Source organism: Nelusetta ayraudi, unplaced genomic scaffold (genome assembly GCF_046127955.1).
Source record: "Nelusetta ayraudi isolate G7.1 ecotype Tasmania unplaced genomic scaffold, CSIRO-AGI_Nayr_v1 ptg000131l, whole genome shotgun sequence".
In the NCBI taxonomy this organism is placed as follows: domain Eukaryota; kingdom Metazoa; phylum Chordata; class Actinopteri; order Tetraodontiformes; family Monacanthidae; genus Nelusetta; species Nelusetta ayraudi.
This window is the reverse complement of record NW_027466181.1, coordinates 1,633,580-1,656,666: the sequence shown is the minus strand read 5'-3', so window position 1 is coordinate 1,656,666 and position 23,087 is coordinate 1,633,580. Positions and strand designations below refer to the sequence as shown.

General features: G+C 44.1%; 1 protein-coding gene across 9 annotated transcripts in view; it reads left to right on the top strand.

Annotated features, from left to right (window-relative positions):
- Window positions 1-23,087, top strand: part of arhgef1 (Rho guanine nucleotide exchange factor (GEF) 1) — a 36,734-nt gene that overhangs the window by 2,875 nt on the left and 10,772 nt on the right. For 2 of the 9 annotated variants that reach the window (XM_076050996.1, XM_076050994.1), the window contains exons 2-16: window positions 6,556-6,604; window positions 10,314-10,403; window positions 10,496-10,609; window positions 12,832-12,930; window positions 14,441-14,483; window positions 14,615-14,720; window positions 15,635-15,775; window positions 17,602-17,631; window positions 18,611-18,722; window positions 18,828-18,903; window positions 19,062-19,091; window positions 19,540-19,740; window positions 20,247-20,388; window positions 22,297-22,308; window positions 22,892-23,062. In XM_076050996.1, the coding sequence (XP_075907111.1) occupies window positions 6,578-6,604; window positions 10,314-10,403; window positions 10,496-10,609; window positions 12,832-12,930; window positions 14,441-14,483; window positions 14,615-14,720; window positions 15,635-15,775; window positions 17,602-17,631; window positions 18,611-18,722; window positions 18,828-18,903; window positions 19,062-19,091; window positions 19,540-19,740; window positions 20,247-20,388; window positions 22,297-22,308; window positions 22,892-23,062 (1,394 nt within the window). In that variant the 5' untranslated portion in view covers window positions 6,556-6,577. Of the gene's footprint in view, window positions 1-6,555; window positions 6,605-10,313; window positions 10,404-10,495; window positions 10,610-12,831; window positions 12,931-14,440; window positions 14,484-14,614; window positions 14,721-15,634; window positions 15,776-17,147; window positions 17,528-17,601; window positions 17,632-18,610; window positions 18,723-18,827; window positions 18,904-19,061; window positions 19,092-19,539; window positions 19,741-20,246; window positions 20,389-22,296; window positions 22,309-22,891; window positions 23,063-23,087 lie in introns of those variants that run through there. The other 7 variants (XM_076050995.1, XM_076050998.1, XM_076051000.1 and 4 more) reach the window with 7 other exon arrangements.

Here is a 23,087-nt window from a genome sequence, read left to right as displayed (position 1 = left end):
GCTGCTCATTGGTATTGAAAATCTAAAATGTGAAATTGATTCTCTGAGCTTTAATTGGGAAAATGAAGAGGACAAATGGCAAGCAAAAACTGGAAAATATGAGGACCTCTCCAACATTGTCGCCCAGCATACTGTCGTTCGTTACACACACTGCAGATGATTTAGAACAAAGTTCAAGCTGAATCCAGTGGCGATTCTTTCGTTCAGGCCAGTCAGATCTTCTTCACATAATTTTAAATCCCACATCGGTGACCAACTCCACCTGACAGTCTGCCCCTGCAGCTGCACAGGATCGCTCTGCAGTCAAACTGCAGCCAAACACAGCAGGTTCTCCCAGCGCATGTGATCAGCGTGCATGTCTGAAACATGTGAGCCATGTGTGGCCGGCTGAGACAAACCCCGACCCCGACATTCTCTCACACCATCATGAGAAGGAATTTTGGAGAGTGTGACCGCGGCTGCGGCACCTTGTTTCCCCGCTCTGGCAGAGAGAGACGAGCGAGCAGGGGATGGAAAGAGTTACGTCTCTCCGTCCGTCAGTCCGGGTCTTAGCCAGGGAGACGACTGGAAAGCTGATGTGACAGAGTGTGTTGGAGCCAACGAGAGAGGCAGGAAAAGGAGAATGGGCTCTTTCATTTTTCGGGGTCGGGGTGGAAAAAGCGAGAGCTGACTCCGTGAATGGTGTTTACTCTTGAGGAGTGAACGACTTGCACTGGCGACGGCGGCAGTGTGAAAGGTCCTCCAGTCTGCCTGATTGAGTGCAGACAGTGGGCTGGCACTCAGGCCTTCAACAAACACACGGAATCTTGTTTGTGACACATTGTAACAACAACGGGGATAGGTTATTGATGGCACAATTTTAAGATATCTCATCATCTTCTTTAGGGGTCTTTTTTTATTTCGTATGGTCTATAAAATTGTGTTCTGTTAAATGAAAGAATTGACAAAAATAAAAGCTATTTTACTCTGATGGCGATAAAGAAGTTTTCTAAAATGAATCACAATGATGTGCTTTCAAGAAAGTGTTGTTTTATTTAATGCTAATTCAGTCAATCAGGATTTCCTGATTTGCGATCACAATTTTTTTCCAAGTAAAAGTAATATTTTTTGCCGCCATTTATTTCACCAGTAGTATCAATCGAAACCAAATGATTCACTTCCAAGCCATTATAAACTCACAACACGTTGTATTGGGAAAGCCACATGCTGTCAAAAGGTTATGATTTCAGAGGAAAGTTTAATGTAAATTTAATGTGACTCCAGACAACACTCAAGAAAATATGTATAAATATGATCACACCGTCCTTCAAAATCTGAAGGACGGTGAGACTCGGACAGAGATGAAGACTTCACAGTCTTCATCTCTGTTTGACTGCCTGTAACATGAGGAAACGCTAAGTCACAAGCCACAAATGTCAAGTGGTTGAGCTACAAGATGTCGGTGCCAGGGTTTGATTAGGAAGAAACGTATCTATGTCAGGTTCTACTTCAGTTTCATCCTTCAGTTTGCCGAGAAGTGTGCCACATCGGTCTGACGGCGTTATCATCGATGATAGCTCTGTCTGTAGCCAGCCATGTCATTATTTAGATATAGCTGAGTTTAACAGTGACATAGAGCTTAGATAGAGAGGAAGGATAAAGGAGGAAGTGAGTGGAGAATGTTGTCTGTCTGGATCGCTCTCTCTGTTGGCATCAAGGTCTGAGGAATGCGGGTGAAATGAAATCCTCTTTTTTAAATTATTATAATTTTTAAATTACTTTTTAAAATTTTAGAAATTTCACTTCTGCTCCTGAGCTCGTGTTAGCAGTACTTCTCTACTTATTGGTGCGAACGGTGTGTTTGGCTTCAGTGCTGGTCGCCCCACCCCCTTGACTACACGCACACACTGAAGCAGTTAGCCTGGGCTAAAGGTTCACTGTGAATTGCCAATCTATGCCTGTCGATTGGCCCTGGCCTATCAACTGTTTCCATGAAGCCAGTGACCTCCATACTGGGACAGGCAGCTGGAGGGGGACATTGTTGGGGGGGGTTGCATGATGTCTGTGAATGAGGTGTTCTTTGGTCGTAAGCAGAAGCTGGAGGAAATGAGGAGGAGTCCTGGGCCAGCAGTGGATGACAAGCAGCTGCTTGTAATGTGTTGTATGTGGATATGTTTACACTTTGTCGAAAGGTCGCGTTTTATATTGCAATGTCCCAATTTTGAATTTTTTTTTTTACCCAATCTTTATTTTATTTCCAAACCGAGGTCGTTTCTACACACACTAAAAAAGAAAATGAAGTAAATTAAAGAAGTCAAGGATGAACCTTTCTCATTTCTATGGAGTGTGCTGAGAGCCACATGACCGTTAGGAAACCCTTGCTGAAGCATATTTTGCCTAATAGTTTTACTGTTATCCTCAAAAATCTCTGGAAACTCTAAATGGATTAATCCATTTGAGAGCAATACGAGGTCTACTTGACTGAAAATCACACAATGCCAACGATTTTCTGCTCACGATGAGTCACTGAGGTCCGTCTGACGTTGAGACGAAGAGTTTTGAACAGCGTTTTCTCCCCTTGTGGGATTTATTTCCAAAGCACCTTGAACAAAGTGCAAGGTGAAATCCAGCGGCACAATGAAAAAGACCTGCCTGTGTCTTGCCTGCACCCTCGGTCATAATCTTATTTTAGCCGCTACGCAATGGTCGTTAAATTACATAATTGGCCCTTGTCTGCCGGGCCGTGAATGCAGCGGCTTGTCTTGGAGGGATTGCACAAGGGGCCACTTTATTTTCAACCTGTTGGGGGTGGAAGGCAGACGCAGTTCGAGGGGGAGGAAGAAAAACTAATCGGAGGAGGGTGACGGGGGAAAAAAGGATGCGGTATAGAGTGGAGGAGCGGAGAACCTCTGCGGCAGCACTCACCACAGCTCTACCTGTCGCATGCGCACCCAGAAGCCACTTCCCTTGTGTGAACACAACACAGTGCTGTGTTTTCATTTTTTTTTTTTTGCGATCTTCAGTATCTCACAGGCTGCGTTCAGACTGCAAGCGAATCTGATTCAAATCAAATTTCTTCTCAAATCCCATTTTTAGGGCTGACTGTCCACACTGGTTTTAGCAAGTGTCCAAATGGGATGTGGCTCTGTTCAGACTGGGCCACATTATTGACCCATCTGACAGGTTGCTGTAGCAACCACGTCGGAGCGGAGGCGTCGTCTAGCGCGTGTAGTGTGTGACGTCGTATGGTTGCGACAGCGGCACTTGTTGCGATACACGGCCTGGAGCTTGGCTTGAATGGAGCTACAGTATCTCCCCACACACTGATGAGCCAATGAGTTTCCTCCTCTGTCCAGGGACTGCTGCTGTTTTCTACTGCTTCTGCTGCTTCATGGCGTTCCAGCTCCGCACCTGGAGTGGCGCCCTCTGGTGGCGCATTGGGTCTTGCGTCGCGTAGAGTGGCGTAACAGACAGTCAAAACCCATCGGTGTGTTTGGAGCTGTTCACACTGAGACGCCTCTGTCCAGATGCCATTTGAAACTACCTCCTCGAAGGTGGTTTCAATCTGTTTTGCAAAAGTCTGATTTCACATGATTTGTGACTGTTCAGACTACTAAAGAGCCATCCGGTTTCAATCGGGATGGGCTAAAAATCGGATTTGGGTGGCAGTCTGAACGCGTCGATAGTAAAACCTCACTTCCGTCTGTTAGCTTGCCGCCGGTGCAGTGAGCAGATTCCTGGGCGAGCGTTGCCCCCTCTGTTCCAACCCTGCTGTCCTTCTGTTCCCCTCGACTGCCCTCGTCATCGTGCACGCAGACGTTTGGCCACCGTCAGCTCTGTTACCGCAAAATCTCTTGTGTCTGTGACTGATAAGAGCCTTATCTGGAAAGAAAAACCTGTGTCTAGAGGATAATGTAAGAAGCTTTGGATTCACCCGATTGCAAGTTTAATCCAGCGCCTTTAAACAAATTAAGAAGGCAGTCGGTCCAGTTGTAGGAGCAGCAGATTTTGACTTCCTGGCTTTGAGTTGCTAGCACGAGTTCCGAACATCTCATTGTGTTTGTTCAGAGTTTCATGCGAGTGCCTTTGTTCAGTTGGTCATCAGATAATGAGGTCAGTAATTACGATCTGTGTCTTTGGGTTGGGTTGCGTAAGCTCAAGTGTAATGCAACTAATCTCCTGTTTGGAGCATATTTAATTGTTCACTGATTAACGTCTCTGCCTGCTGCCTGGTTTTGACCGGGACCCCGGCTCTCATTGTGCAATTCTCAGTAGAGATCCGGAGGAAGTCACATCTCACAGAATTCTGCAGAATCAGGCCTTTCATCAGTATGACTGGGGGAATCCCCTGCTGCGCTACGTGAGAGACGACTTCTGACAATTACCCACGCTGCCGTGTGGGTATTTATCTATGACAACTGCGGATCGTGCTACATCTTCTGTTCCAAAAAACGTCCAAACAATGTTTTATCTGTCACAAAGGCTTTCTAAAGCATTTCCTGCTGACTCTGTGTGATCCTGGTATATCGCTGGTATGTCCCGATTATGTCGTTACAGGGCAGAACCCTTGTCATTCCCTCCATAAATCGGCTTCTAAAGCCAGAAGCACTTCTGACGATTTCAATCTCCACCAGCTGCCAAAATGAGCAGAGGCTCCTAAATTATCCTCATATTCTATGTGCGCATTCTTTGCACGTGCATTCGCTCCGAAAGGTCAGAATGCAAAAAAAAAAAAAAAAAATGAAAATTATAGGCCCCGTTCCAGCAGACTCATCTTCAGCTCTTCCATCTGCAACCAGGAGTATTTTTTTCCAAAGCTGTAGCGCACATCCAGATTCTTCATTACTCCACACTCTCATTTTCCACTGCCCCTTTTCTCCCTCCCTTTTTTTTCAGCGTCACTACCTTGTTCTTCACTTCCTGCTACATCACCCCTCTCCTTCCTCTCCACCATCTCTGCTCACAAGATCCCCTTTTCTTTCTGCGTTTAGTCTATGGAAATATATTAAGCCGGTGTTTTACCGCTGCGGTAACGTCCCTGCATTTCACAAGAGGTGGATGAACATATTACAGACCTCGTCGCAATGAATGAATTACTCTTTTTTTTTTGTTTGAGGGGTAGAGGTAGAATCCAAGTTTCCAGCAGCGACACCCACCTCTGCGCTCCTGAAAGCCCATTCACATGGGCCTCACGGTTACATAACGTGCACGTTGACCCTGGCGTTTAATGCCACCTCCTCCTGTTCGCACTCCTCTCTCCTGAGCTCTCTCAGTTCCTCATTCATTCATCAAGCTTTCGTTCATGCTGCGCTGCAACTTCCTTCCCCGGGTCTCCCCACCACCACCTCCCCGCTGTTAGCGTTGGGTCAAGTCATACAGGAGGTTTCTCCGGTTAACGACCTCTACTTAATTTTTTTTCCCTCCTGCCTTTTTTTTTTTCTTCGTCACGCCTTTTCTCCTCTCCCTCCTTCCTTCAGAAGTTCGGATGGACTGCACAAGAAATGGCTCTGATAGCTTCCTGAGGAAATTACACCCACTTCCTGTCTGTGTGCCTCCCAGTTTGCCACCTTCCACCACTCCCCTCGGTCCTGTTTTCCCCCTCCCCCCTGCTTTTCCTTGGTTTCACAGCCACGGGAGAGCGCCGGCGTTTCGGAGGAACTGGCCACTCACTCACAGTCGCTAATGAGGCTGCGGCCTGATGAGAAAGGCAGATAAACGGCAGTAAAAACACAGCGAGTTCTCGCCATCAGAGGCCGGGCTATTTTCGGACACTGCCCTCATAATGTATAGAGGACAGGACACGACCCATTGTGTGGATACTTAGGAGGAGAAGTGATCTTTGCTTATAGAATAGCTGCTGCGGCCAGGTGCGTTTTAGGAATTGTGTGAGTCAGGGTCTTGTTTTAGTTTTTTTTTCCTGTGTTTACGGTTCGCATCAGACGCCTAAATACCAAAAGGCTTTCATGCAATTTCTGATTGTTTTTTTTCACATTTTGATTTAAAAGTCAGTGAAATGAAGGATCGAAAAACATTATTGTGTTCGATGTCATTCAAACAGCCAGTCATACAGTTTCTCATAGCTTAAATAAAGAAAAGTCGTTTGTAGAATTTACGTTGTCCCTTTTATACAATAAATATTTATTTGTTTGCCCTTTTTGTGAACTAGGCTCTTAAGTGTTGCTGAAACTAGTGCTGCAAATGGCTCATCATTTTTTTAAAAAAATGCTGCGAGATCCGTTCTCGTGATCCAATCACCCAAAACAGTTACAAGTGTGCTGCTGGGTGTGGAAAACAAAAAGTGTACTCCTGGTGCTCTTCGGCATGGGGATCAAAAAGTTCGAAAAACATTTTTTTTTTTTTTTTTTAAAAAACGAGGCACTCGAGGAGATTGAAGAATATATAAAACGCCTTTACATGTTTCGGCCCTGTAGGCCTTCTTCCAGGCAGAAAACAGACACACAAGACACTGCTGAAACTGGTGCTGAAAAATGGCTCATCGTGAATTAAAAAAAAAAAAAAAAAATCAGTTATCTCCAAACCCATCACTCTGCCTTATGACCATCACCTTTTGACAAGCGTGGGCTCCACAGGTCGTGGTATGGAGGCAGAAGATGCCCACTTTGGGGTGAGGTCACTGCTTGACTCCTCCTGCTCCTCCTCCTCCTCCTCCTCCTCCTCCTCCTCTTCTCAACTTGTTCCGATGGGCTTCTACTAAATCTGCTTACTCAGTTTCGCAATAGATTTCAGGGTGTGCGAGAGCACTGCTGACGTAACGACAGCTCTGTTGTTGTTACAAGGGGGCGCCGGCCTCCGAGCGGCCCCGGTGGAAATGCGAAGCGCTCACTGTGCTGCCGACTCAAGAGGCCTCGTAAAACAGGTGCTGCTTTCTCCCGTTTTGCCTGTGTACAGTAGAGCGAGCGCAGCCTGGTCAGCCCAGAGATGGAGAGGAATGCTGCCGCTGTAAAGACCAGTTGTCGTATATAACGCACACATGCACACACACACACACGGGCGTGCGCGCACACATTCACTGGCAGCTCACCACAATCACATAGGAATGCCCCCCGCCAACCCCCACATACGTGCTCAGTCTTAACTCACACACACAAAGGGGCACACGCTTGATGGCTATCATTGGATTGATGCCACCTGACACTTAGTTCCAAGTGGAATGTGAGGAGGGGGGCAGCTGCTGACTTGCAGGAGCACCAGCGCAGATTTCTTTTTTTTTTTTTTTTTTTTTTTTGCACTGCCCAGGTCTTATGTGTACGCAAACTGCGTTCTCCTCCGTCTTAACTGACCCTGGAGAGGTTTGCCGCTGCTGCCTGTTATCTCGTATTAAAGCAGCAACATGAGGAGGTGGGGGAGTAGGAGGAGGAGGGTTGGTAATATTGGAAGTTACAGACTGCCTCCATCTGTTGTCTCAACTGTGCCATATGCTGGAATGCACCTCTTGGCTCCTTCCGGGACTGAGGAGTCTCTCGCTGCTGCCCCTCAGTGGTCTCATGCTCCTCAAATAGAGCGCCGAAATGACCCCGACGGCGACTTTTCCAGTTACCCAAGCTGCCAACCAGAGGGCACAAATCTGATTGAATTTACACTTGCATTGCAAGGAAGGCGTGGCAGCGACCTGGGCCTGTGCAACCTGAAAAAAAATGTACATTTCACCCCCAGGAATGTGAAGAAATGCAGTTAGCCTTAAGCTTTGACTGACACTGACATCCCCTGTAAGTCTTACACACATGTACGAATCACATTGTATATCGACAATGTAGCTTAAATAGGCAATTTTCACGTCTTATAGATCCACCACCAGTGTAAGAGTGCTCTCTAGTGGAAAAAATTTAAAACATGCTATTAATTAAGATAGCCATAAAAATGTACAAAATGGGATATTTAAAAAAAAAATGCAAGTAATGAGAAAATAAATGTGGGTGAGACAGTAGCTGTGTTTCCATGACTCCATGTTTCCATGTTTTTTGCAAAATAAAAGCAATATTTCTAAAATTTTGACAAAGTACAATTGCAAGAATTCCATCCCCTCTTCCATCCGGGATAAACGTCATTTTTACTTGAAGTGAACTGGTCATGTGACCCCGTATGTCACATCCGGTGACGTGGAAAAGTGGAAAAAAAAAAATGTTTCCACAACGCTTTTGCGATATACCTCTATATTTATACGCCTGAAAAAAACCCTCAGGAGAGAGTCAAAACCTTTTAGCGATATTTGAGAGGTTTTTCGAAGTTTAGGTGTTCCCATTACCAATTTTTGTTGCAATATTTAGTTATGTTTTGCACAATTCTAGGGGTAATAGAAGCGCAGCTACTGTGACGACAATACCATGCACCTGTCACTGCACCTTGCCTTCGATCCAGAGTGCCGTCCTCTGTCAAACTGCAGCACAGCGAGATTTTGCGTTTCCACGACAAAGTGGTTGCGATCAGATTGGCTTCTGCAGCATCCGCCATTCATGATCTGCAGTTGTTGTTATTTTGTATTCATGGGAGTTTTTTGTTTTTCCCGAGAAACAAAGGCGTTGTGTCTATCAGCGTGTGTGCTCATGTCTGTGAGTCCTGGCCTGCGTCTCTGTTTGACTAACCCCTCCCACGCATGTTGCACTGACACTGGCCTTCCTTGACCCGCCGCCCGCTTCTGGATATGGTCATGAATGAACACATTCTCTCCACCTCGCACTGTACGTCCCATCACTTTCACACACTCTATGCTTCTCTCTCTCTCTCTCTCTCTCTCTCTCTCTCTCTCTCACTCTCTCTCTCTCTCTCTCTCTCTCTCTCTCTCTCTCTCTCTCTCTTTGCAAGAACTCACCTTGACTCTTCGGCGATTGGTACACACAAGCAGCGGTCCGGTCTGGGCAGCGAATCGAAAGCGTCATTATGTACACACACACACACACGGCTGCATGTCCCTGGGAACCCCAACTTGTTAATGTGTTCACAGTTCCTCCGTTGGCCAACAGTGACACCGGTTGTAGCCTCACACTAGATTCACATTGGCTCTGTAAAATGTAGATTTAAAGGCCCGGCGGGCAACATTTTGACAGAATGTACCAACCTGGAACGGAACAGATAGTACGTATGTATGTAAATGACTGTTGGCCTTTCAATTTCTAAAAATAAGCTCTTGGGTGGGTTTATTTGCTATCAAGCGGCTCCATTACTATCTACAGCAGTCCTGTGGGAGGATCTGCTCCACAGCGGGAGGTTCTGCTCATTTTGCTCCACAGGATCTGCTGTCACCCTGACAGTAACCGCTGGTTTTAAGAAAGACGTGCCATCATTGGGGGGGGGGGGGGGGCGTTGTTTGCACTTAGTTTGCCTTAACACCATTAGATAAATATAAATATAATATAATAATTCTTTCATGATGCACATTTAAGTGTGTAAATGAAGAATTGTAATAATGTTCATTTCTTTGCATCTTTATCTACCATGTGACCCTGTCACCCACGAGCAGTGGACAATGGTAAACTCTGCACGGCGCTTCCGTATGTTTGTGCATGTGTGTGTGTGTTTGTGTGGGTGTGTGTGTTTGTGTGTGTTCCCTGGTAGCGTCTCTGGGTCTGCAGGCTTAAGAGGGCCTTACACGGCACACAAGCTATGTATTATTTGTGTGTTTTGGGTGTGTCTGCATGAAGAAAGGGAAGTGGTGTGGGGGTGAAACCTTCCAGGGCATCATGACGTATTTTTTTCCCCTGTCGTTCATTTTTTTTTTTTCTCATGCTACGGAATTTAACACTCGTCCAGAAAGTTTTTTTGCCTCCTAATTTGCTTTCAAATGTATTTCTCCTTCATTGAAACCAATAAATTAAATGGACAACAAAAACAGTGTTAAGTATTGAATGTAACTCGCTTAACCAAGGTTCTCTGGCAGTAATTTATGTATCTGTCCTGTCAGGGAAATCAAGTAAATAAAGAGACATTTTAAAATATTTTGAATTATGCAGCAAAGTGAGTTGATCCACACAAAGACAAATGCAAAGCTATAGTTTGGATTAACTTTTAACTCTGTTGTGTGTCTTGTTCGATATACCCGTATTTGCATGTGCCTCATTATGAAACATGAGGTCAGCTGGAGTTGGGACGTGGGTACCGGGATGTTTTTCCTTCTCTGGGTTTTTTTGTTTTTTTTGTGTGTGTGTGTGTGTGTGTGTGTTTGCATGTGCCTAAGTTCACTGTGTGCAGAGCCTAATCGGGCTTTATGTCTGGCTCTGCTCAGCAGGGGCTCAGGATGTCAAAGTTGGAGTCGACCCGTTCAAGTATGTAGCACTTAATGTTTGCTAATTATCTCCTTCTCCCTCCTCTTCTCGCCACAGCAGGGCGTGTTTGGGGCTCACAGCTCAAACCCAGCCATGAGCATCATCGGGGCTGAGGATGAGGACTTTGAGAATGATCTCATGAATGATGTGAGTGTTAACAAGTGGCATGATGGGATGCCGCGGCCTCCTTTGTTTGCTGCTTAGCCGAGCTCTGTTTAATATCTTCCTCCTGCTCTCAGGCGGTGGATGACCATTCCGGCCGCTTCAACAGTATAGAACAGCTGAGGGAAAAGCCGACCCACCTGCTCGTCTTCCTGCAACATGTCATCCTTCAGTTTGACCCTGCACCCCTGGTGAGAAACGCAGGAATGACACACAGTTTGTTCATGACAGGGTGCAGACATGGCCATTGTTTGATTTAAAAAAAAAAAAAAAAAAAAAAAAAAACTTAATACTGTACCATTGCTTTGGCTAAAATGCAAGAAATTAGTTATTACCCTCTATTTTTGGCATTGCAGGTATTTGGCTTCAGTTTTTTTATTATATATATTATATATTTCATTTCAACATTGCCCTCTATAAGATTTGAATCGTAAGCTGGGGTAACGAAAGTGATTCAAGGAAAATTCAAAGCATTTGCACCAGGGATGTTAACAATGAATCGATTATCGATTCATTGTCGATTAAGAAGTTAATCAATTGAATTAAATTAGTTGCGATTAATTTAACATTTTTTTTACATGGGTAGTTAATATTATCATAACAGTGTAGTGGCAGGAAAGAGCAATTCATCTGTAGATACTGTGATGGTCATAATATACCTAGAATAAGTTACTTTTAAACAAAATAAAAAAAAACAAACTTGAAATGTGACCCATAAGAAGTCAACTCAAAGTCAGAAGATAAATGTTTAGGGTGTTTTTACTGTTCTCTAATGTAAAAATGGGTCACATTGGACCCTCAACATTATTTAAGGGTTAAATAATGTTTTCCTTACACATTTTTCTTTGTGAAATGTAGGTTCTCAGAAAAAAAAAAACGCCACTTATGAATTAATCGTGAATCGATCGATAAGGTCAATCAACTAACGATTAATGAATTAATCAATAATTTGCATCCCTAATTTGTACTGAAGCCACTAAAAGTCGATCATGTTGCTGTTACACACACACACAAACAGAAAGAAAAGCGCTATGTGTGGGCGCTTTCTTATCTGTCACACCTTTTCTCCGAACGCATCGACCTCATTTAACATGAGAAAATCTGTTGCGGCTATTAAACGTTTATCCAGAATAAAAGCTCGGTATCAACAACTCGATTAATCTTGCGGCTTATGTAAACCACTTGGATAAATAACCTTTCCCATTGTGCCTGTGTGTGTGTGTGTGTGTGTGTGTGTGTGTGTGTGTGTGTGTGTGCGCGTGTGATCGCACATGCACAGCCTTCCTCATTGTTCTGCATACAATCAGTGTGACGTACCCAGGTACTATTACACCCCACCCACCACAGTCACGGACCACTTACCTTCCTTTATAACCGATTTCCTTCCCCGAGGTACCAAAAAAAAAGAAAAGTACCCTAATAGACTGCAGATTGGTGTTTACGGCAAACAAGAATATTTATTATTATTAATATTTATACTGCAGTCATAGATCAGTTATGTCCATTATTGTACAAATAATATTTGAGGTCAATTTCTGATATTGTGGTGTTGCCAGATTAGCTTGTGTGGTAATTAATTAAGACGTGCATTTAGTGGTGCTGCACAATACATCTACTATTCATCATCATCATAATAACAAGAGAAAATAGCAAGAATGCCCTCTGTTCGTGTTTTGTGTGAAAATGCGTTTGTCAAGTCATGGAATTAAAAAGTCGACACAGTTGATGGTTGAAGGAAGGATCCAAAAAGGTTTAAAAAAAAAAAAAAAAAAAAGACAATGTTTTCTGGTCTAGAAATCTAAAAACATTAGTGCCCAGCTGCAAAGTTGGTTTGCTGTCTGTAGATCAGCTGTGGTGAGGTGGCTCTGCTATGTTGCTGAAAAGGAAACGGTAATTCCTTTTTTTAGCGTCTGCATAGTCAACAATCTGAGGGGTCAACTGTAGCAGCAAGCTGACAGTACAAAAAACAGCGGCAGTGTGCTATTAAGCATTGTAGTGTTTATTGTCAGTAATATTACACATTCATATCACATGTTGCCTTCGTATCTTCTTGCAATCACAGTTCATATCATACCCTCACTTTTGTCCGTCTGCCATCCATCCAACAATCATTTGTCTCCGTGTTGCACGAGCAGATGGACCCTTACAATCAAATTTTCCTCATGTGATCCTCGTCAGTAGAGTTCTACACAAATGGCCTCTGCTAGATTTCCCAGCATCCATTTCTGCCTGTAAACACAACTCACGATGTTCCTAAATGGAACAAATCTTAAAAACCTCAACGCTTGTGACCTAATAAACAGCTAGTAAATCAAAAGACATCCACCTTGTTAACGAGTCTCTTAACTGAACTTCCGTTCTAATGCTGCGCAACAGGCGACTGATTCCTTTCCCTTCTCTCCTCCACCACTAGCTGTGCTACCTTCACGCCGACCTTTTCAAGTACTTCAACGCCAAAGAGACCAAGAAGCAGTTTATGGAGTTCTACAACACTTTCCTGGACAAGGGGGCAGTAAGTAGCGCAACCGCATATCATCGAGTCCAATTTGGAGTGAAAGCCTACAGACTTTTAAAGAGCCACTTATCGAATTGTGGCAAATGGGGTTTATTGGGAACTTGAGGGCGAGTAAGAATAATTCTGTTACTGCTAAATAAGAACACATGTGGCGTGCGGATGTATGGGCACGTTAAAATACCAACTTGGCGACGGGGAAGGATGCCGGGTTGAAAGAGTGCAGACACGTGCGCGCTCATCCACATGCAGCTCCGAGTTAACTGAGGTTTTTTCCGTGTTATTGCAGGGCAGACTGTGTGCAGTAATTACTTTTGCTTTAGGGTAGCAAAGATTAGGTTTAATTTTCTCGGAGAGTATGTCTGTAGCTCACGTTCTTCCAGCTCCAGAGTTTTAAGGTAAAGGAAAAATAGAACCTTTTGTTGTTTTCTGGTACGTTTTTTGCCTTTGTTTCATGTTGACTCGCCTCAAATCTCCATTACTCTTTGGTGCAGGATAAAGTTATGTTCTTTTAAAAAACAGAAACAGAAAAGACATACAGTAACCTTCTGAAAAGATGCACTGTGCAGCTGTGCAACTGTGTAGCGGGCTCGGTCCCGTTTGCTCTGTCAGCGTCCCCCAGTTTGTCCTCTTCCTCTCTGCACACCTGGCCTCTGTCTGTTCTCTCCTGTTTCCTCCCCGAGCGTCGTGCTCTGTTCATGCCTGTCACTCAGTCCCTGTCTCTCAGTCCCTGTCTCTCGCTGTGCCCCTCCCCCACACCCCACCGGACTTCCTGTCAGGATTGTGGGAAAGCTCTCGGATAGTGCCTGTTCTTTTTTTCTTTTCTTTTTTTTTTTTCAAACTCCCTCTCTGTTGTTAACCCACTGACTCACATGGTCATATGCAAGTCAGAGTTAAGTGTCTTGAGTGTTGCTTGCCAGTCATTTTTTTTATCCCTTATGTTGAACTGACCTCTTGTGGTGAATAGTGGCTCCTGCACATTTCAGTTCCATCCCTGTTTCTGAAATGCAGTGCTGGTAGAATCATTCTCATTTGATTTTGCTACTGTCTATGAGTTATCCTGCATATGTAGTTATCCTGCACCTGTCTATCAGGAAATAATGTGAAACTTTTTTTTCTCTTCTTTTTTCTACAGATATGATACAAAAAAACTGACTGTTATTACGTCATTTACTTTCCAGTCCAACAGGGGGCAGTGCCAGGCATCGTAATCAGTAGCTGTTGGCCATCTGAGTCAGTTTATCCTTGCTTTAGTGGTTGGCATGGTTGGATCACAGCCAGAAAATTGCAGGTTCAATTCACATTTGGCCAACTACCAACCCTGAATTGCCCAATTGAGTGTGGATCTTTGTTACCCTGTAATAAACTGGCAACGCGTCCAGGGTTTAACCCTGCATTGTATATGGAGTACAATTAAAACACTTTTTTTTCCTATCATAAATAGGAACCTACAAGCTTAACGTGTACATAATACACATTTTTATGTCTGTTTTTCTTCTTTTACAAATAGATTCTCAGAGTGTCGGTACCACTTCACATATCCAATGAATTTGGTAAGCTATGTCTGTGCTGTGTTTAAATAAAATTCTTAATATTTGACTTTCTTTTACCTCCATACCTTCTGTTATATACCTCTGGCACCAACAAAAGAGTAATTTAATTTTATCTCTCCCTGCCTTATAAGACCGAACCCGACCAGACGTGCTCTCTGATGACACCCAGAAGCGTTACGCTCAAGAAATTCAGGGCTTCCAGGCATCTGAAGTGGCCAAACAGCTGGAAGATTTCAGGTGAGAATGATTATTTTCCGTCTCGTTGAAGAGTATGTACAATTCACTTCCTCTTAAAAAAAAACCCCAACAAATGATGTTCTTTCTGGAGCACTTTTTGTTTTTGTGTTTATAACTAAGGCAAACCATCAGCCTGCATGCGCAACCTTGATTTTGTTGCCTAGCAACAGGGGCCAAAAGATTGCTTGTCACTGTGGTCAATCTGGTCTCACTGCTCAGTCTGTTGTCATCCTCATGCAAGGCTGATTGTTACACAGTTCATTCCTTTTTTAATTTTTCATTGTTTTTCGACGTCTGCCCAAATTTGAAGGACGCATTTTTGTATCCTTGGAAAATTCTGTGGCACGACCCAAGGGAGTTCCACAAAGTTATTTGGAAGAAATCATCTATTTCAGAACAGGTCCAGCTGTGTAGACACTCAGGCACCCTTTGACAGCAGATTTGATTCTAAGGACTGTTGGAGAGTTCTTGCCTGTGCAGTAGTCATCAGTTTTGAGCTATATTCCGTTTACAAATTTAGTCAATGTGCTACACATTCATGTATCACCATCTGATGGGATTAAAATGAGCATTTCAACATTTTTCGAACACATCATTGGGATAGGTTTGAGATTAAATCACACATTTATTTACTTTTGCCCCTGTTATTGTTACTGTTGCTTTCTGCCTTTATTTGAGACCACATTATAACTGTGTTGCGCAGGAAAACAACCAGCACCATTTAAAAGCGGGCTGCATCTAAAGTGCACTGTACAGCAGTGTTTTAATAAATCATGCAGAAGCAATCGGTCCTATTTCATTGCTCTTGAAAAGCTGTCAATAGCCATATTTTTAGTACAGCGCTCCTTTGTGTGAAATTTGTGTTTTTATTATTCATCTGCCAACTGTCCGCTTCCCTCCACCGCCTCGCGCAGGCAAAAGAGGATGATGGGAATGACCCAGAACGAAAGGGAGCTCATCGACGTGGAGAGTCACCATCCCACTGAGCGCATCCCCATGGAAATGAAGGAGAAGTCCGTTGCTGAGAACCTGCTGGACAGGATGTCCGAGACACAGTAAGCTTTACATGTCATATCAACAAGCAAGTGAAACATTTTAAATGGCAAAATCAGGTTGACGTGGCTCGTAATGTAGATTGGGAAGAAGCTTTGGGAAGTAGTTTCCCCCTGACAACTGAGGAGCGCAAGTTTCTCAAAGTATGAGCTTCACTGGTTTTGTCAAAGAGTTGCAGAGAGTTACATTAGACTCGAGATTGAGGTCTTTCACAAAATGCGGCCAATGTTAAAATAAGGCAAATTAGATGAGCAGACAATTGAAACAATGCAACAATTGGACATTGGATTATAAATATCAATGTCCCTTCTTTTGCACGTTTTCTCTTTCCTTAAATGATTGCTCACTGTTGTGAGTGATATCAAACATTGGGTTTTCACATTCCCCCTAATTTAAAGAACACACACATATGCAAACTTTCAGCAATGCAGAAAGAGACATTGAAGCAGGGAGAAGATGGTGTAATAGGGGGAACGAGGAAACAAAGAGGGAAAGAATGGAGTCGGCTTTGCCACGTTGGCAGGAAGGCTCTCCCCTGGCATTCTGCCAGCCTGAGGGGAGGAGGGGGATTGGAGGCGGCGGCGGTGTTTACACGGCGGAAGAGACGAAGGCCAGAGGGTTATCCACCGTGCTGGATAGCTGCTGTCCTGCACACTGTTAAAGAAAGAAGAGGAGAGGTCTGTCTGAGAGAGAAAGAAGTTAATCCGTCCTTGACCCCGTGTTCAGGCGGCGGCGTGTGATCTGCAGCGAGAGTGGATGCCGACACGGAGCCGTAGATCAGGTCAGGGAGGGCGCAGCACACTGTCTAACTCCATCTTGTCAGCACAGAAAAGCCTGTGTGTGCGTCTGCGCGTGTGTAAAAGGAAAACAGCAATAATACAAAAAGATCCAACTGGCCATTTTGGATGCGAGTCTGCTTGGCTGTCGCTGCGGGATGGGAGCTGAGCTTTTGTCTCACGCAGCCAGACCCTCAACTGCGACGCACAGATGATTAATTCAGCTCCGCGCTGTTCATTTCCCCCAGCCGACAATCATCGCACTGTTCCTCTCACTCTCAATGCACTCCTCACTCTCCCACACTCTCCTTGCACCGAGTCACCCCAGTCAACCGCGATGTGGCGACCTCGCCCCCACCGTCTGCTTCTCATTGGTCGCCGAGGTTCTGAGAGCGAAGCGGACCGGGCCGTGCCATTGGATTATGCAGGGGAATCCCAGGGAAAGCCCTCCCTCTCTTTCTGTTTGTGTCCAAACACGAGTATCCAGTTTCATGTGTCTTGCCTGCCTGTTGCATCAGATAGAAACGTGCTTAAATAGATGTTTCCGCTGAACCAGAGCATTTCTGACTTTGCAGACAGCTCTCCAACGTCGACCTGGTCCAGAGAAGTTTTTTTTTTTTTTTAGTGGTTGTTGTTTCTGCAGCCTTTGAGAACAATATTCTGTGTTATTTCTTGATCCTTAAAGGTCCAAACTTGATTTTTCTTGATTTTTGAAGTTGTCGTTGTCATAGTGTGCAGTGGTGCAGCTTTTAATGCGTCTTCCACTTTTTTAAAATAATTTTTTTTTTGTTTGTTTTTTTTTACTTTTTGCTTGAGGTGTAGAATATGTTTAATAGCTTCTGCTGTGAACAAAATAATACATCAGTGAGCTTTGAGTTGGATCAGGAAAAGATCGTTAACTTCCGATTTCATCGACCTAAAACACTTTTAACCGTCAGCCGAGAGAGGGAGAGAAAAAATGCTACTTAAAAAGAAGAGGTGAGCTCAATTCCGCAGACGCTGGACAGTCTTTTTGGAGCATTTGTAACTCACAATCGTCTCTTTTCTTTCAGACCCACAAGCGTCGCAGATGAAGAAAAATGGTGAGTTTGCTGCTTTTGTCTAAGAAAACTTTGAGATGAATGCCATGTGATGCCAAGTAGTCTGTGTGTGTTCTCTGACATTGAGCTGATGTGCTTGGGTGTGGCCAGAGTGCAACATTTTTGGGTTGTCGCTCGTCTGTATCAAATCTTTGTTAAAACGTTACCTTTTGGTTGGTGTTTTTCTTTCGAGAGAAGGTTCTTCTTTTTTTTCATTTCTAATAATAAAAGAAGAGTGCACAATTTCCATTGAATAGCTCAGAAAACGCATGCATTTAAACCTTTTTGCAGTCTTGGCCTGTAATGCCTGCACAGCTTGAGTGTTTCCCCCCGTTTGTGGTTAAAGAATATTGGTTCCTTTTATCAGTCTCTGCAAATGTTGTTCGCTCCTGAACTGTGTGCTGATGATGCGGGACACTCACACTTTTGTTGTGGGCTGCCTCCCCAAAGCTCCTCCCTCATCCTCTTTTTTTTCACCAATACTCCTCCTGTTTCAGTGAACACCCTCTTTGTCTCTGTGATGTCTTTCCCTCGTCCTTCCATTTTTTTTTTTACTGCTCACCATCCCAATAGAGCTCATTATTGAGCTCTATTCCGTTATACTCCGTTATACAATAACAAGTATATATACACACACACACACACACATATACATATATATATATATTTATATATATATATGTATATCATGATATATATATATATAGTCGGCTTTGTATATATATACAAATATATATATATATATATATATTTATATATATATATATATACATATATATATGGGTGTGTGTGTGTGTGTGTGTGTATATATATGTATATATCACATTTACTAAGAAAATACAAGCTTCTCTGTCAAATTAAATATATTTCATTTATATAAACAGCAAAAAGCTGAACAATAAATCCAGTTTATGAGGTAATACTGAAGTTTGTAGTAAAAAAAAAACAAACAAAAAAAAAAAATGTCTCCTCTTTTTTGTAGCCAATCCATTTTTACAGCGGTGGCCTTCTACATGAAGCACCTCGGTGTGAAAACCAGGGCTGTGGACAGCAAGAAGTCCAGAGGAGGCTTCTTCAAGAACCGTTTGGCCAAGGTAAGCACTGACTGCAGTGTCCTAAAGAACCTTTCGGAGTTTGTCTTGAATTGTTTGCAGCATTTGAACTTTTCCTAAAGCCCGCGTGCGTCCTTGTCCTTTCAGAATAGGAAGGAAGAGTCCGCAAAGGGCAAACCTCGAGGAGTGTTTCCCAGCATTCCCAGTTGGATTGCAGGCACCAGTATGTATCCCACTTAAAGTCTTGTACTTCCACTTCCTCTCTCTAGTATTTATTGTCATACTGTGAAATCACTACATTTAGCCTCTTCACACATTGATGTCTTTGTAAAGTGCGGCTATGAGAACGTGTTGTCCTGCCCTTTTTTTCCCCTACTGCAGCTGAGGTCAAACCTAAATCGGAGGCCGAAGGTACTTTAGCCGTCTCGTAGCGCCCATCCCCCAACCTTTTATTTGTCCCAGCGGAATGAACACGCATTGCCTACTAATCAACACACAAGCATGTCTGCATGTCCCAAAATCACCATGGGAGGGGTGGTGGGTGGGGACATTGCTTGGTTGATTTTGTGTTTCAGAGATTCTGCTTGAAGAATTAAGTCCCCATGTGTATTTCATCGTTACTAGAGAATCAAAACAGCGCACGGGTTCTCTGACTAACCCTCACATTTGCTCCAGAGACCCTAACTGCACCACATCCGTTCTTTTTAGTTGTCCATCCCAGTCTTTCTCAGTCTTTCTCAGTTTTTCAGACTTAAATGACTTGTGAGTCACGTGTATCTCTGCCGCATGTCATTACATGTGTTGATTTTTTTTCTTTTTTTTTTCTTTTTTTAATTTTTGCACTCCTTCCTCGTTTCAGGCGAAAAGGACAAGGCGAGCATTGAGCGGAAGGGTCCATCATCAGGCCGAGGCTCCCTGACTGAACAGTCGGCCCCGTCTCTCTCCGGCAAGAAGAGTGTTCCCAGCCCGAGCCCCATCTCTCCTCTGGGGTTGGACACCATAGACGTCTCCGGCAACAACATCAGCACTGCCAACAGCCCCGAGTCGGTACACAGTGATGGTGAGTCCTTCATGTCCTATCCACAGCTTCACTTGGAGTGGGGACTGAATGTAATAATCATACACTTCCACAGTAACTGCATTGTGAATTCTTGACATTCATGTCATAAACATTACTATATATTCATGTTGAGCTGAGCTTAAAGGCTCAGAGCACAAGACTGAAGGTTGAATATTGCGAGCAATTATAATTTTTATCCAATGTCCTAATGTGTCAGGGTAAATGGGTTGGATGTTCTGGGCCACTGACACGGACATGTGGTGGAGCAGGTGGCCCTGACAAGTGGATCTGCTCTCTTTGGAAATAAAAATGCGTATTATTGGTCCGAAAAATGGAAGAAAAAAAAACAAAACAATTTGATTTTCCTAACTTTGTGTAATTGCATAATGAAGAAATGTGATTTCTCTGTTTCATTTCATCCCTAGAAATTTTACAGTCTGACCCAAACCAAAGATGTGTCATAGCTCCCTTTAATTTCTCTTCTTCCTCGCTGTCTTACCTCGCAGGCCCTGTGAGCAACCGTTTAGAGCCTCCCAGCCTTTCAGACGCAGGCGATGTCTCCCCTATCATGCTTATGAGCGGGCTAACTGTGGGCGAGCCTCTCTCACCCAGTGACACGACATTTGAGGAGAGTCTGGAGAGAGACAGGTGAGGATGATGGCGATGAGCAAAAAGTGAAACACGGGCAGTGAGATATTTTTAACCTCTAGTGGCAAATACATTTAATTCAGGCTTAAGGTGTCGATTGAACAAACTTGAAAATGAGCGTATAGGGGCTGCTAGCGAAAGACATCTGACCTGCTGCGGCTGAGGGAGCATGGTAAAACTCCCCCGGCTGTTCGTCCGTCCATCCGTCTGTCCCCGCTTCATGCAAGCTTTTGTCATGCTGCCTGTTGCTCGCTAGCTAACAGAGCCCAGTGTTGTTCAAAAGGACCCTCCCCAGGTGAATTTGGACTCCGCCTTCCCTCTCCCTCATCCCTCCCTCCCTCCTGTCCTCTCTCCTCTTCTCTTCATACTAGCATTTTTGCTCTCCTCTTTTTTTAAACTACCATGTGTGTTATTGTTCTCCAAAGCTTTTGTGTTGCTATTAAAACCATGTCTTTGCATTCCTTTTTAGATTCCTACCACTCAAGCGTGATTATTTTTTTTCAGACAGTTCAGTTGCCTGGTCTGGGATTTTTATCAGAAAACTTTGTTGAGGCATATGACAGTTGGATGTGTGGTCTATCGCTTTTAAACTATGCCAGTTAGCGACTCATGGGGCTTTCACACGCCTTGGTCCAGTTAAGTCGCATTAAGGCCTCGTTTACACGAATATGGGTTTCTCTGAAAACGCACAAATATTTATGCGGTTCGGCTTTGCTTTTACACGTATCCGGCGTTTTCACTGAAACCGCACAGAGAGAAACCGCACTTTTTCGAAAACGCTTCTCGGAATGGAATATTGAGCCCGGAAACCTAAATGACAAAAATGTTAGCAAACTTTTGCTGGCACGACTCCTAGTCAACCTTAACATGGACCTTTAAGACTTTGTGTTCTAAAGTAACTCAAAGCAGAAGTTCAGCTCATTTATCCACACCGTCTTTTCACAAGCAATCTTTCTTTTTGTTCTCAGTGGTGCTAATGTTTTTTAGCAAACTCCTGCTTCTGCAAACACGGCGTGCTTCAGATGTTTTTCTTGTTCATTCGCATTCAGGGAGTAAACTTACAGCGCCACACCAGGCCTGGCTTAGGTACTACATCGTTTTCAGTCGTTTCTGCGTAAACAGGAATTCTTTTTTAATTCGTGCTAATGCGAGCGTTTTTGAAAACGTGCTGGGTTTTTTTGTTTTTGTTTTTTGTTTTTTTGTTTTTTTTAGTAAGAGGTCTAACTTTACACTGTGCTGCGCCTCATTCGGGCATGTGTGAATGCGGAACTCGTACTTGGCATTGCTGGACTAAACCAGCTGCTGTCATCAGCTGTGGAGCATTGGATTATGGAATTAGATTGTTTGCACGTTAGAGCCGTGGCAACCCATGATGGGAAGGATGAGCGAGCCGTGAAAAGATGCAGAACCAGTAGGAATTTTCTCTCCGATGACCATTCTAGCTCAAACGGTGTGAACGGTAAACCTGAACACCTTGAAAATTCTGCAGCGTATGTAATCTGCAAACTGTTGTGAATAAAAGGCCGCAGCTGTGGATGTGGAAGCAGCGTCAGTCTACGGCTGGTGACTCACTGAAGCCTTCATTCTGTGCTGTTGTGTACTTGGTTTGTTGTTGCTCGTCCCATGTGCTTCTCCAGGTGTCGTCTGCGTCCCCTGTTGCCAGGGCTCCTTCTCTGTCCTGTTTGTCTCAACAATGTGTGCGATTCATGTTTTTTGTTGTTGTTGTTGGTTTTTTGTTGTGCCGTGGGCTTTGGCATCACGTTCGGCATGCTTTTCACTGTAGCGGCGGTTCATACGTTGTTCAGTACGTAATGCGGGGCTCTGAATTTGTATTCTTTGGTTGTGAATTTGGGGGCTTGGCCTTAAAAAGGCGGACGTGTAACAATGTGATGTCCCGTATTTTTGCAGACGGAAGACAAGGTGGGTGTCTACGCCTTGACATGGAGATGGCTTCAGGCCTTATGTCGATGCATGCAATACACACACACACATACACACTAACACGTGCCCGCTCGTGGCCAGCAAGTTCAAGGTTAGTTGGTTTATTTCAAGGTAAAACTAAACATGTTTTGTGGATTGAGTGGAACATTACCTCTAGCATTCAGACAGGTCATATGAAGCAATGCATGGCCACTTTACATTTGTTGGTAAAGAAATAAAATATCAGAAATGCCTTCAGGTGCTACTTTATATGTTTTATTACTAACTACCATGTGCATGTCATAAGTAATCATGCATATACACATTGTCATTTTACTATTTGTTTTCCCTTTTTGTTGATTTTTGTTTCAGTCCTTTTTGAGAAATTCTCGTTCATGTGCTCATCCCCATGATTAACAGTAATGTCTGCGCCCTCTGGCGCCACACATTCTGATCTGTCTGATTTTCTTCTCCTTTCTTTCCTCCTCTTTTGGCTGTTTCCCCTCCCTCCGTACTACGTTGCACGTTTTCCTCCTCGTCCCGCCTCCTCCCTCCTCATCCCTCTCCAATCCCTCCCCCACAGTAGGAAAGTGGCACGTAGCGAGAGTGCCCGCGTGGACCGACACCCCTCTCGCCGCCGAGGCTCCTCCCGCTCCAAACAGTCTCGCTCTCGTAGCGACGTGGACCTCCAGCCGCCGTCTTCGACCACTCCGGCAACGTCACCCGTCCTGCTCACCCCCCAGCACTTCCATCCGTAAGATGGACAGACCCACTTTTAG